This window comes from Xyrauchen texanus, chromosome 31, assembly GCF_025860055.1.
Source record: "Xyrauchen texanus isolate HMW12.3.18 chromosome 31, RBS_HiC_50CHRs, whole genome shotgun sequence".
Classification (NCBI taxonomy): Eukaryota; Metazoa; Chordata; class Actinopteri; order Cypriniformes; family Catostomidae; genus Xyrauchen; species Xyrauchen texanus.
In genome coordinates, this window is record NC_068306.1 from 22,427,147 (window position 1) to 22,440,265 (window position 13,119).

Consider the following 13,119-nt stretch of genomic DNA (forward strand, 5'->3'; position numbering starts at 1 on the left):
TAATAAAATGTAATAAAGGAAAATCAATTGTAATCAAGATATGAGTGGAAAAAATTCAACAAATGTACAAAAGAAGCAAGGTTTTTCATAACTATTGATTTGAACTTCATTAGAAATGTAACCCATTTGGGTCAGTTTACACAACACAAGCTGAACACACTGTAACCATGTCAGTCTAGATGACACATCAGCCTCATTGAACACATTGCCTTTTCATACCAGTCTATACTACACATGACAAGTTTTACTGTGTGTGTGTGTGTGTGTGTGTGTGTGTGTGTGTGTTGCATATGTACCAGCACTTGATGCATGTATATTGGGTTTTTCTGTCCATCTTGGGTCAACACACTTCACAGTGCTTCTTTTTGTTGCTGCTGGCCCGAACCTAGAGAACTCTGCCAGTTTCTGCATCACACAGGGATTTTGTGGATTCCCCTTTGGACTGGAAAACTCCAGCAAGGATGAGAATCCCAAAGTAGCATGTAAATGGATGTGGTCCATCTCCTTTCACCTCTCTCCAAAGACATGCGTTCCTTCTAAATTAGTGCAATCCAAAATAATTTTCTGGATGGAATCTGGGATGAAAAGCTCAAAAGAAGATTTGATGTCCTGCAAATGAGTAACTGCCATCCGTGTTGGCCCTGGTTGGATCCTTATCACATTGGCAGCCATGCGGGGTTGCTCAATTCTTGGGCAAGAAGACCATTCGATTTCAAAATTTTTTGACCCGTATTTCTGCTCTTGCGAGCTGCTGATGGGCTTGTTCTGGTCCTGGAGCTGGCTGCTGCCAGGCTGGTCCTGTGGCTCGTCTTCATTTTGAAATTAGCTGGTGCTCAATCTCATCCTCTTCTTCAAAGTCATTGTCAGACTCTGAATTTTCAGAAATGTGATCCTCACATTCTGAAACCTCTTCCTCTACATCATCAAAAGCTTCTCTCTCTTCCAAAATCAATTGCAAGGCCTGCTGAACAGTGAATTTTTGGGGTATCTTTATCAGTTGTGATAAGGAACCACACTGGCAAAGCTATATTTATTGTGTCCCACCCCCAATTTGCAGCTGGGATAGAGTATGAGGAAAAAAAAGATTGGTACCCGCAAGACAGAGGGTAAAATGTGCGGGAATGTGAGAGCAGATGATGTTGGTGCTTGCATTTTGTAACAATGTAGCAACCTTGAGTGGAAAGGCATGGGCAGAAACACAAAACTTACACTCACTCACACACATACTAACAGCAGGCCCAGACAGGAGGAGGACAGAGTGAAGGTACACAGGACCTACACTTTCAACACTTTTATTAGCCCCGGGTCCAGTGGACCCAAATATCCTGTATGTAATATAAATGTGTAGGGGTGTACACTGTGTAGTCATTGAAAATGTGAACATTTTTAACTAAGTAAAAAAAAAAAAAGGTTTCTTCAAACACTTGAGTGTTTTGCCACATAGGCATGGTTATGGAGTAACGGAATACATGTGACAGGATTATGTATTTAAAATACAACATATAAGTAACTTTATTCCGCTACAATTACAGTTTAAATCATTGGTAATTAGAATACAGTTACATTCATGAAGTATTTTGATTACTGAAGAGATTACTTTTGCATTTTTGTAATTTGTTTCATTTAATATTTAGTCCTTTCAGATGGAAAACATTTATACATATAAATGATATCATCCAAAGTGTATTTGAACAGCTGTGAAACACTTTCTTATGATGTGCTACATTCATACGAGCAGACAGAGAAGTTTGGAGCAGAAGAAATAGAAATAAAGCTAAAAAGCTATTTCTAGGCATTTTACATGCACATGTCACCAGGCACAATCATATTTATTTATTTATTTTTTCAAGAAAATTCACGTTGGATCATAATTGATATTTTTCTAGTAAGACCTTTAATATTAGTGCAAACACATATTCTTGATAATCATTTTTGTAATGTTTTCCTGTAAAAATATCTAAAAATCCATAAAACTAGATCGATATGATTGATCTTGTTTTAGAAACAGTCACTGCATAAGATATTTAGGTTAATCAGAGAATGTATTTTTATCATGTGTATTTTCTCTTACTGTACACGTTTTTATGGTCAAAACAAATGAAAAAAATCTACCAGTGCTGAAGAAGTATCCGAAGTATTTAGAATATGTTACTGACCTTGAGTAATCTAATGCAATACGTTACAAATTACATTTTACAGCATGTATTCTGTAATCTGTAGTGGAATACATTTCAAAAGTATCCCTCTCAACCCTACACATTGGCTATCATTGTAGGTGCATTACTGTAAATGTGTTGTTGTTGTTGTTTTTCAGATGAGGGATAAAGCAATTAAGCTGTAAATGTTATTTAACCATTAATTTGCCTTTAAATGCCAACAATAGAAATTTTGTTTTTGTTTTAATATTATAAATTATGATTAACCAGATATTTTGACAGTTGTGTCAAAAGTATAGATCCCTATTACTCTATCATTTTCATTGATGCATGCACATAATGATGCATTTTACTATCTTTAGCTGGGCTTAAACTGATTGCAAGAGATCAGAGTCATCTTAGACTTTTTTCACACTTTAATATAATTATAAGTTTGAAATGTGATAAAACATTAAAAAGCACTTTCAAAAACTGGCCCACGAGGATTTATCACAACAACAACAAAAAGTTTAACTTTTTCCCTTAGTCTTATATTACATGTTGAGATAGTCCTGATCGTCACTTCTCACTTACAGCTCAGACAAACGAGCGTTTTATGAGAGTGGGCGTGTATTTTATCTCATTATAACACTCCTCTTCCTCCCGGCTGTTAATCCATTTGCTCTCCTGCGCCGAACGGTGGAGCCACAGCACCAGCACAATCAGAGCCAGCAGCAGCAGAGCCATAGACAGACTCAACAGCACCCCCTGCAGGATTCCCGGGGAATTATCAGGATCTACAGGATGAGAGAGGCCTTTTAATTAACTAAAGCTTACCCCGCATTTAGATGATGCCATTATTTACTGTGAAGCCAATCTTATAAATGTTACATAATAATTACAGTTGGAGTGGAAGGACTCACGGATGTAAACAGACAGGTTAATGTAGCAGTGCTGAGTGCCCAACAGGTTGCTCACAGAGCAGCGGTACAGTCCGGAGTTCTGTGCAGAGAAGTTGGCAATTTGCACGGAGCCCGTCTTTTCACCTGTACAAATGAGCATATAAAATTTTATTCTGCATGGCAAAAGTTGTTTATCCAACCTATTCCATGTCCTAAGGTTTGCGTTACCATCCATGTTCACTGGCAGGTTGATCTGATCAGGTTCTAGCTTCTCCCAGATCATCTGTGGAGAGGGGAAACCCTCCAGCGCCATACAGGAGAGTTTCACGCTGCCGCCAGCATCTGTATCCCCTTCCCACAGACACACAGGTAGAGACGGAGGTGCTACACACACACACACAGAGAGAGAGAGAGAGAGATAGAGAGAGAGGTGACAACTAAACATGTCAAGTCACTTACAATGCCACTCCATCAACATATAAATACACACAGTTTCACAAGTTTAGCCATAAGACTTAAACATTATAAACATGATTTTAGTGTGATGAAATGAGGCATTATAGCATTTACCAGATCACATGGCAACGTAAAATAAAACAAACAAGGGAGTAGTCTAAATAATTTTTGTAGTAAATCAACATTATGCCACAAATGCAGTCGATTGAGCTTAAATGAATATTCCTGATTCAATACAAACGAGGGGTCCCCCTATCACAGGGGGACGTAGGGCCCCTCGCAAAATGTAGCCAGGGCAAACTGGCAAACATTTGAGATGTGTCTAAATTAGGAGTCAAAGCACTTGGAATGTCAACAAGAAATTAGAGATTCATCAGAAGAACTTGTTGAGCATGTTGATATAATTCCTGATCTATCCATTCTAAATGAAAGAAGCAATCGATTTGAATCTAGTTTGAATATCTTGTGACCAGATGCTCTCAATCTGAACTCCAAACAAAAATACATTTTCTAAGTAAGACAGTGGTGCTTAGAGAAAGTTAGTGGTAAAAAGCCAGAGCATTTCCATGTATTTGTTACTGGAGGTGCAGGAACATGTAAATCACATTTAATCAGAGCTATTCATTAGGAAGCAACCAGATTATTATCCCAAATTGCAACTGCATCAGACAAAGTTTCTGTTCTATTGAAAGCACCTAATGGAAGTGCTGCTTTCAACTTGGGTGCCAAGACCATCCATAGGACATTTTCAATCGGGACAGATGTAAAATTGCCTTACACACCTTTAGGAGAAGAAAAATAAATACAATGCGTGTGGTATTTAGTGACTTGCATATACTGATTATGGAGGAAATTTCTATGGTATACTACAGCCTACTACCCTATGTCCATGGTAGGCTTAGACAAATAAAGCAGACAGGGGACTACTCTCCATTTGGTAAAGTTAGTATAATTGCTGTGGGAGATATTTTCCAATTGCCACCTGTGAGAGGAAAACCATTGTATTTGTAAAATGCGCCATTGGATTTGTGGAACAGCACATTTGCAAGGTCAAAATTAACAATCACTGTTAGACTAAAGCTTTTGCAGAAATATTGATTAGATTGCATGTACGTAGCAAAAGTTCCCCACTATCATTTAATGATTTAAATATGCTCAAATGTAGGGAAACTTCCACAAGTGGAAGAGCATAACATAAAACAGATAATTGCATATTGCCCATACCACATTTGTGTAGATGCTCATGATTTTGAGAACAATCATCACACTGGATAAATGCAACTTAAAAAGGGATATTTTTCCAAAGTATTTAATTCCTGTTTACTGGAAACGTTTCTATTAGGTAAAGGTGTGCAAGTCATGTTAATTAAGAATATTGACGTCACTGATGGGCTTGTAAATTGTATCTGTGGTACTGTAACAGACATGGCCCTTAATACTATTGTGAATGTAGTATTTGTTCAGTTTGATTGATGATAAAATTGTGAATACCACTAGAAAGCGTATACCACCACCTAGAAACATCATGAATTCCACTATAATTACTTTAGAAAAAGAGCGAATTAACAGCAAGGGTGGGTTGCGTAAGCAGTTCTCAAAGTTGGCATGTGCTTGCACTGTACAAAAAGTGCAAGGATTAACTGTCAATGAAGCAGTCATATCAATAAAAAAGATTTTTGCAGCATATGTTGAGTTGAGTCGAGTCAAGACGTTAAGTGGGTTAATCATTCAAGATTTTCCCGATATAGCAATTTTTGGCAAAAAAAACATCCGATGGAAAACGATGGAGTGCGTACTCCAGGTAGGGAAGGAGGTATTGCACCAATTCAAGGAGTTCAAGTACCTCGGGGTCTTGTTCACGAGTGAGGGGACAATGGAGCGTGAGGTTGGCCACAGAATCGGGGCAGCGGGGGCGGTATTACACTCGCTCTATCGCACCGTTGTCACGAAAAGAGAGCTGAGCCGGAAGGCAAAGCTCTCGATCTACCGGTCAGTTTTTGTTCCTACCCTCACCTATGGTCATGAAGGCTGGGTCATGACCGAAAGAACTAGGCCGTGAGTACAAGCAGCTGAAATGGGCTTCCTCAGAAGGGTGGTGGGCTTCTCCCTTAGAGATAGGATGAGGAGCTCAGTCATCCGTGAGGAGCTCGGAGTAGAGCCGCTGCTCCTTTGCGTCAAAAGCATTCAGTTGAGGTGGTTTGGGCATCTGGTAAGGATGCCCCATGGCCGCCTCCCTAGGGAGGTGTTTCAGGCACGTCCAGCTGGGAGGAGGCATCGGGGAAGACCCAGGATTAGGTGGAGAGATTACATCTTCACACTGGCCTGGGAACGCCTCGGGGTCCCCCAGTCAGAACTGGTTAATGTGGCTCGGGATAGGGAAGTTTGGGGTCCCCTGCTGGAGCAGCTGCCCCCGCGACCCGACTTCGGATAAGCGGTTGAAGATGGATGGATGGACGGACGGACGGACAACATCCAAGAATGTATCAATACAATGCCACAGTTTGAACTTTATAATATTTCACAACATAACAACAAATCTTTTAAAATTTTCCTAATGGATGTTCAGGGTTTACACTGCCATTTGCTAGATTTAACGGCTTCAATCCAATCCTATAATTATAGCTGCTGTATAGCTGTAACAGAGACATGGCTGCCTACAAACATATCACGTGAATCCACTTGCATTGGAGGTTACCACTTTCACAGTGCGCCATGTTGTTTTGCTTACAGTAGAGACAACCCTCTTTTAAACTCAATTTGACACAAAAAACAGTGTTGGAATATAGAACTAATAATGATTACAATATTTTGGACATTCCCAATGTTAACAGAAAGTGCATAATATGTCAACTCAACGAACTTGATATAATCGTTGTTATTTACAGGCCACCACAATATTGCTTATATTTGTTTCAAAAATATATTACCAAACTCTGCAATACATTAAGGAATATGTCAGCTAATATCTTTTTAATTGGTGATTGGAACCATGATCAATTGAAAATGCACACAATGTCTACATTGATGGCAAACCTAGGCTATGTTCAGTGTGTCAGAGAACCTACCACTGAAAACGGAACATTGATTGATCATGCGTACAAGAAAATGTAATCTTAATATACTACTATGGCACAAGTTAGTTGGGACCGCTCAGAAAATTTGTCTCAATTTTCATTAAATATTGTTCTGAACCACCACTAACTGTAAACTATGCATGCTGTATGTATTACAATATTGCTGCATGGCACATCATGGTGTTGTTGCGAGATGCCTAATGGACGATACGTGACAGATCGCAAGCGACATCACATGGTATGCTGACTGGGAGTTGGTCTATTATATATTATTTGTATTAACATTGTATGATTTTGTAGTACCTGTGTATTTGTACTTGATAAAATGTAAATAGAGTTCTGTTGCTTATCTATGAAGTTGATTGAGAAAATGTACTGTATGCAGAGCTGGAATATATGAAAGGCTACACTGAAAAAGTTCAAATAGAAGATGTTTCTGATTTAATTTGTTTTGATCACTGCATAATTTCCATACTTTTGTGTTACTTCTTAGTTTTGATGATGTTACTAAAATCTAATGTGCAGTAACAAATAATAAAGAATAGACAAGTGTGATCAAATTTTCTTACAGAGTTCCAGTCTTACACTGTGAATACTTATACATGTGATTTATTTGTTTTTATTTTTAATAAATTTGCAAAGATTTCAAACAAACTTCTTTCACTTTGTCATTATGGGGTATTGTTTGTAGAATTTTTAGGAAAATAATGAATTGAATCAATTTTGGAATAAAGCTGTAACAAAACATTTTTGAAAAAGTGAAGCACTGCACTGCGGATGCACTGTATGGACTATGCCATTACACAAACACCGTCAACACAAGTCGCGCCAGCTTCTAGCGGAATTAAAACTAATAAATGTGTTTAGAGGCCTACTACACAACTGAATAAAACAACAGTAACATTCACGTACAGGTGTGAGGGACGTCAGAATTTTACAAATAACACAAAGAACAAACATATTCCTCTCACTTGGTTTTGCTTGTGTGTCCCCTCCGTGTGCGAATGATGCCAAGATCTTTTGGGATTTTACTAACGTTAGTCATTGAAAAGGTTTGCTCATAGACTTGGCACTAAACAGCACACGCAGCCTCAGAAATGGAGCATAATATTGCACTATTGAGGGCTAAGTATTTTATTTATTTTATTTTTCAAAGAGGAGAGAGAGCGCCCATTCGCATGCAAGGTTGCCAGATTGCATAAATTAAGTATGACAAAAGGTGAAATATTTCTTATTTGTGCAAGTATAAATCTCTGCTTGGGGAGTTGCAACCCTGAGCATTTTACTGAGCATATTATCTGGCAACCCTGAGCATTTTACAAACTTGTGGATGCGTGATAGGTCCTAAAGCCAGATAAATGATATCTAATAAAAAAAACGTTCATTCAACAATGGAGCTTTGCTGACCTCTATTGGTCATTTCTTGTAACTGCCACTCAGAGCTGAGCAGAGACAAATGGCAGTATTTTCTAGTATTTTTAAATTTCATTTGATATTTGTATTATATTTTATTTATATAAAAGATAAGAAATGTTTATTAACAATAAACTTGAAAATTAAAGCATGGCAAATACCTGAAACATGTGAATATACACAAAAATGAATGATGACATTTAATGCATTGCCATGGCAACAGTATTTAAGATATCAATAATCCCTTCAGAATTTTAAATCTGCAATCTCTTGATATTATTAAAAAATTAAAGTTAAAGTTAAAGTGACATACTTCCTTCCGCCAGTTGGTGGCGCTATGACCGTGACCCACAATAGCAACATCAATGTGATCAGCCTGTAGGAACAAACATTTGGCTCAGTTTTGTTGTAAATCACGCCATGAACGCAGAAGATATGTGACATTTCCTTATTCCAATTTTTTGACGTTATTTTATCGCATCACCATGGCAAAACCGTACTATGTATCCAAAATCATTTAACAATTTAGCATCGTCAAAGTCTGGACATGATGTTATGCACATTTGGTACCTGTACATAAAATCCCTAGGAGGAGTGTTTCGAATTCCAGAGCATGCATTTTTCAAACAAACGAAAATGGCCGACTTCCTGTTGGGCGGAGCTAATACAAGCCAATGGCAAATATGTCTGTCATGGTGAGAACAATGTCCTCACCACAACTTGTGAATATCAGACAAACTCTGTGGCAACCACAGCAATAAATTCACTCAAAATATTAGGGGGCGCTATGGAGTGACAAAAGAATCTAAAATCTTGCCAAACTTTGAGCGTTGTGCAAAGTTTCAAGAGTTTTGAAAAAGGTAATAAGCATTTACGAACTAGGGGGTGCTGTGGAACCGATGAGGTACGTCTATGCTGAATTGCAATATCAAATCAAAAGATGTCCTAAGACAAATGTATGTGTAAACTTTCATAAGATTTCAGCCATCATAAGCCCCTCAAAACACAGCTGGAAAATGTGAAAATCCCATATTCCATCCAACATGGCTGACTTCCTTTTGGGTGGAGTCAAATACAACCAAGTGAACTTTGTCTAACATGATGAGAGCAGTAACCATGTCTTGTGCACACCTGAGCAACTTCATCCCAACCATTGCCTGCGTTTGGAGGCGCTGTAGATCTCCTCGACCACACCCAAGCCTAAACACTACATAACTTTTTGATTTTACGCAGGTCTGGTGTGTGTGCCAAGTTTCTTGAGTTTTCTTGAGTTTTCAAGCATGATGAATGCATTAAAAATACAAATAATAATAATAATAATAATTGTGAAAAAACATTCCAAAAACAATAGGGCTTTAGCACCTCTGGTGCAGGCCGTCCTTCGATGCTCGGGCCCTAATTAAGCTCAATATACTGCATTCAGGACCGTAGTGAATGGGGTGAAAGGTGGTAACGATTCCAGGGGCCCACAACAAATTTTAAACTGTATTTTTCCATATGAAAGGGGCTCAGAGAGCACTATACAGTCAGGGGGGGCCCAGAATGCCTTACTAAAGCCCTGACTGCATTTGTGGCATAATGTTGATTATCACAAAAATTCTTGTCCCTCCTCTTCTTTAAAAAATTTGTGGTTACAATGAGGAACTTACAATGGAAGTGAATGGGGCCAATTTTTGGAGGGTTTAAACATAGAAATGTGAAGCTTATAATTTTATAAAAGCACTTACATTAATTCTTCTGTTAAAATTAATGTATTATTTGAGCTGTAAAGTTTATGTTTAAATCGTTGTTTGTATGGTTGTATAAACAGCATTACAACGTCATGGCAATGAAGTTGTAATACTGGATATCATTTTAAACCATAGATGTAAGAAAGTGATTTTATCACACTAAAATCATGTTCACACACATATTGTTTAAGTTTTGTGGCTATACTTTGCAAACAGTTAGTATTTTAACATTTATGGATAGGCACCCATTCACCTCTATTGTAAGTGCCTCACTGTAATCCAGACTTTTGCTTTGTTTTAAAGAAAAGGAGGGACTAAATTAATGTTTAATTCATATAAATGTTTGTCGATTGAGCTTGCATTGAGCCCAGAACATTCTTTTTAAATTGTAAGTCTAAGCTATCTTCACAATACTAGAATAAACTGGAAGAGTGTTAAAGTTTATAGTATAATCTGTATAGAAGCATGTCTACATTTTGATAGACTTTGTATAGAGATGTTTCATCACTGGAGTTTAATATGCATGGTATATTATAAATGTTTGATGTTCAGAATAGAAAAGATTGACCTTGCAGGACACCTTGTCCTAGCTGGCGGGGACTGGTTGAGCTGGTTAACTTTGCTCCTAAACACAACCTGGACTGGTTAAACAGATAGACCACCTTAAGCTAGTATGACCTGTTTTTGTATCAGGGCAGGTTAAGGTCAAAGGGTCGAAGGTACATTTAGAAATGCTACACTAAATTACAAACATCCATCACTCTGTTAGCAGAGTAAGGACTATTCATTTAGTTATATACAGTATGACAGCACATGAGATACCCAAAACAGTGAGGCTGAGTTCTCCTATGCCAGGGTCTCCAGTCTCAGGCGGGTTGCTGACCACACAGCGGAAAACCCCAGCGTCAGACATGCGAGTGTCATTCAGAACGACGTCAGCGCTCCAAGGCATCCCTGTAAAACCCACCCTGCCCATGAATGAAGGGCTCTCGATCACCTGCCCGTGATCATACACAATCACCTGCAGAACAAGAGAAATGGCATGTTGTTAAAAGTGATGAATTATCAGACTGTGACCTTGAAACCAGGACCAGTAAAGCAGTAGACATTGAGTTCACTGAAATAAATTACACAATGCAAAGGCAAAATGCAGTAACTACACATTTTGTCAAAACTGAGATGTGACCGAAATGTTGTGCATGTACACTGCAGTGAGCAATACTGCAGATAGACAATTGTTAAGAGGCCAATAAAGCATATCAGTATGGAAATCCCCTGGGATTTTACACATGTTATCTATGAGTTGAGTCTTTCTTGTGCAGTACCTGCATGGGGGAGGCAGGATCAGAGACCGGGGTCAGAGTCCAAATAATGCTGAGTCGATACAAAGGCATCATGGTGAAGAACGTACAAGGCAGCGTGACAGAATCTCCCCGCACCACTTCCACACTGGACTCTCTCACGGTCACCCGAACTGCACCTGGATCAGGTAAACCTACTGTGAACACTAATGCTGATAGGCCCCGGCTGATGTTTTGTTTTGTTGTGTTTTTGTTTCAACTCATTACAATCAGGTTGTACTTGTTAACATTAACTACATTAGTAAACATTAACTACATTAATAAACATGAACTAAACTAAACTTGAACTAAACAACTTTACATTAAAAGTTGTCTACATTGATTACTTCATTAACAACATTAATGCAATATGAACTAACATGAACAACAGTATTTTGTTAAATTAACTTTAACCAAGATTAATAAATGGTGTAAACAACACTGTTCATAGTTAGTTCATGGTACCTAATGCATTAATGTTAATGAATAGAACTTTTGGTGGGGCTGAGTAGCTCAGCGAGTATTGACGCTAACTACCACCCCTGGAGTCATGAGTTCTAATCCAGGGTGTGCTGAGTGAATCCAGCCAGGTCTCTTTACGCAACCAAATTGGCCCCATTGCTAGCGAGGGTAGAGTCACATAGGGTAACCTCCTTGTGGTCACAATTAGTGGTTCTCACTCTCAACATGGTAATTTGTGCGTGGTTCGTGGGGAGTAGCATGAGCCTCCACATGCTGTGAGTCTCTGCGGAGTCATGCACAACGAACCATGTGATAAGAAGACCTACTAAGTAGTGGGAATTGGGCATTGCAATTTGGGAGAAAAGGGGATAAAATAAATGTAATAGAACTTTTGTAAAGTATTACCATTTTGTTTTGTGGTAGCTTTGCTGTTGTTTTTTTTTTCTTCTCTCACTTAAAATAAATGGCAATGCTAAATGAGCCATTTATTTTTAAGTTTTGTTGTGTTGCTCTTCTTTGCCTCTCTACTTCCATCTCAATGGCTGTCTCATTAATGTAATGTTGAGTCCCACCCCCACCACTCTGCTACCCTCAGGCCTTTGTGTATGTGAGTGTGTGGGAAAGCACTGTGACTATACGCCTTAATTACAGCTGACATCCTCATCAAGGACAAACATACTGTATACCACAGAGAGAACAATGGAGTGCATATTTTCCAAAAAAAAAAAAAAAAAACAGAAAACCTGACCCAAACTACATATATTTCCACTTTTGTAAATAAAAGATCAAATACATTATCTACAAACTTTCTTGCACATATTGGTTCTATTATACTCCCATTCAACTATTTCAGATTTCAAGACTTTTTCTCTGAAGAACATAAAGGTATGTGTTAGGTAAGTTATGGTTACGGTTTTTATGATTACACATTACTGAATTCAGCTGTTTTGTCCTTATGTTATCCAGCAAACGTTCTCTCTTGGTGTAAATATCTTCTCTTTCCATAGCACAATAATTTTGCTATCATAATTAAAGTCTAGTATCTTGATAATAAAACAAACACTCACAATTCTGGAGAAAACTGGACACTAAACAGGCCAGCCAGAGTAGACTCCATCCTTCACAGCCCATCATGTGCTGTTTCCTTCATACAGGTCAGTGTATTTCCCCCTTCAAACCTCACTGGCACTGAGTGGGCAGGCATAATTGGGTTATTGAGCAACAAAAGGAGGACAGTTCTTCCCTCTCTTTATCTCTGTCCCTCTCACCAGTTCACACAGTGAATATTTTATCAGTTCCTCTAATCTAATATGCTGGATGTAACATTGAATAAGAAAGCATCTGCTAAATAATGAACTAACTTTTAACTTAAGTTGTGTCTTAAACTTGAGCCATTTTGTCATGGACAGTAAGCCAACCTGATAACCTTGTCTAAACTTTAAATGGGATAGTTTATCTAAAATGACCCTCACCCTCATGTTGTTTCAGCCTTAGTCAACATTCACTTTCTTTGCATAATTTTCCATGCACCATTTACAATGATGGTAAATAGTGACCAAGGCTGTTGGTTCCAAACATCTTTTTTTGGTTCTGCGGAAAAATGTCAC

At 38.3% G+C, this 13,119-nt stretch overlaps 1 protein-coding gene across 1 annotated transcript; it reads right to left on the reverse strand.

Moving 5' to 3' along the window:
• Positions 1-1,585: 1,585 nt before the first annotated feature.
• Positions 1,586-12,694, reverse strand: zgc:165604 (uncharacterized protein LOC792578 homolog). The gene is made up of 6 exons (XM_052100736.1): positions 12,580-12,694; positions 11,036-11,190; positions 10,533-10,731; positions 3,266-3,421; positions 3,059-3,181; positions 1,586-2,932 (listed from the first exon to the last, which is right to left on the reverse strand). Exons 1-6 carry the CDS (start codon positions 12,644-12,646, stop codon positions 2,733-2,735), a joined length of 900 nt encoding a protein of 299 aa, XP_051956696.1. The 5' UTR covers positions 12,647-12,694; the 3' UTR covers positions 1,586-2,732.
• Positions 12,695-13,119: the final 425 nt, after the last annotated feature.

Excerpts from the sequence above, each read along its gene's own strand:
- zgc:165604 (XM_052100736.1), bottom strand. The coding sequence starts at position 12,646 with ATGATGGGCTGTGAAGGATGGAGTCTACTCTGGCTGGCCTGTTTAGTG. Across the intron at positions 3,422-10,532 it reads ACTCAGCCTCACTGTTTTGG|CACCTCCGTCTCTACCTGTG; the intron begins GTATCTCATGTG and ends GTGTGTGTGTAG. Across the intron at positions 2,933-3,058 it reads TAACCTGTCTGTTTACATCC|ATCCTGATAATTCCCCGGGA; the intron begins GTGAGTCCTTCC and ends CTCATCCTGTAG.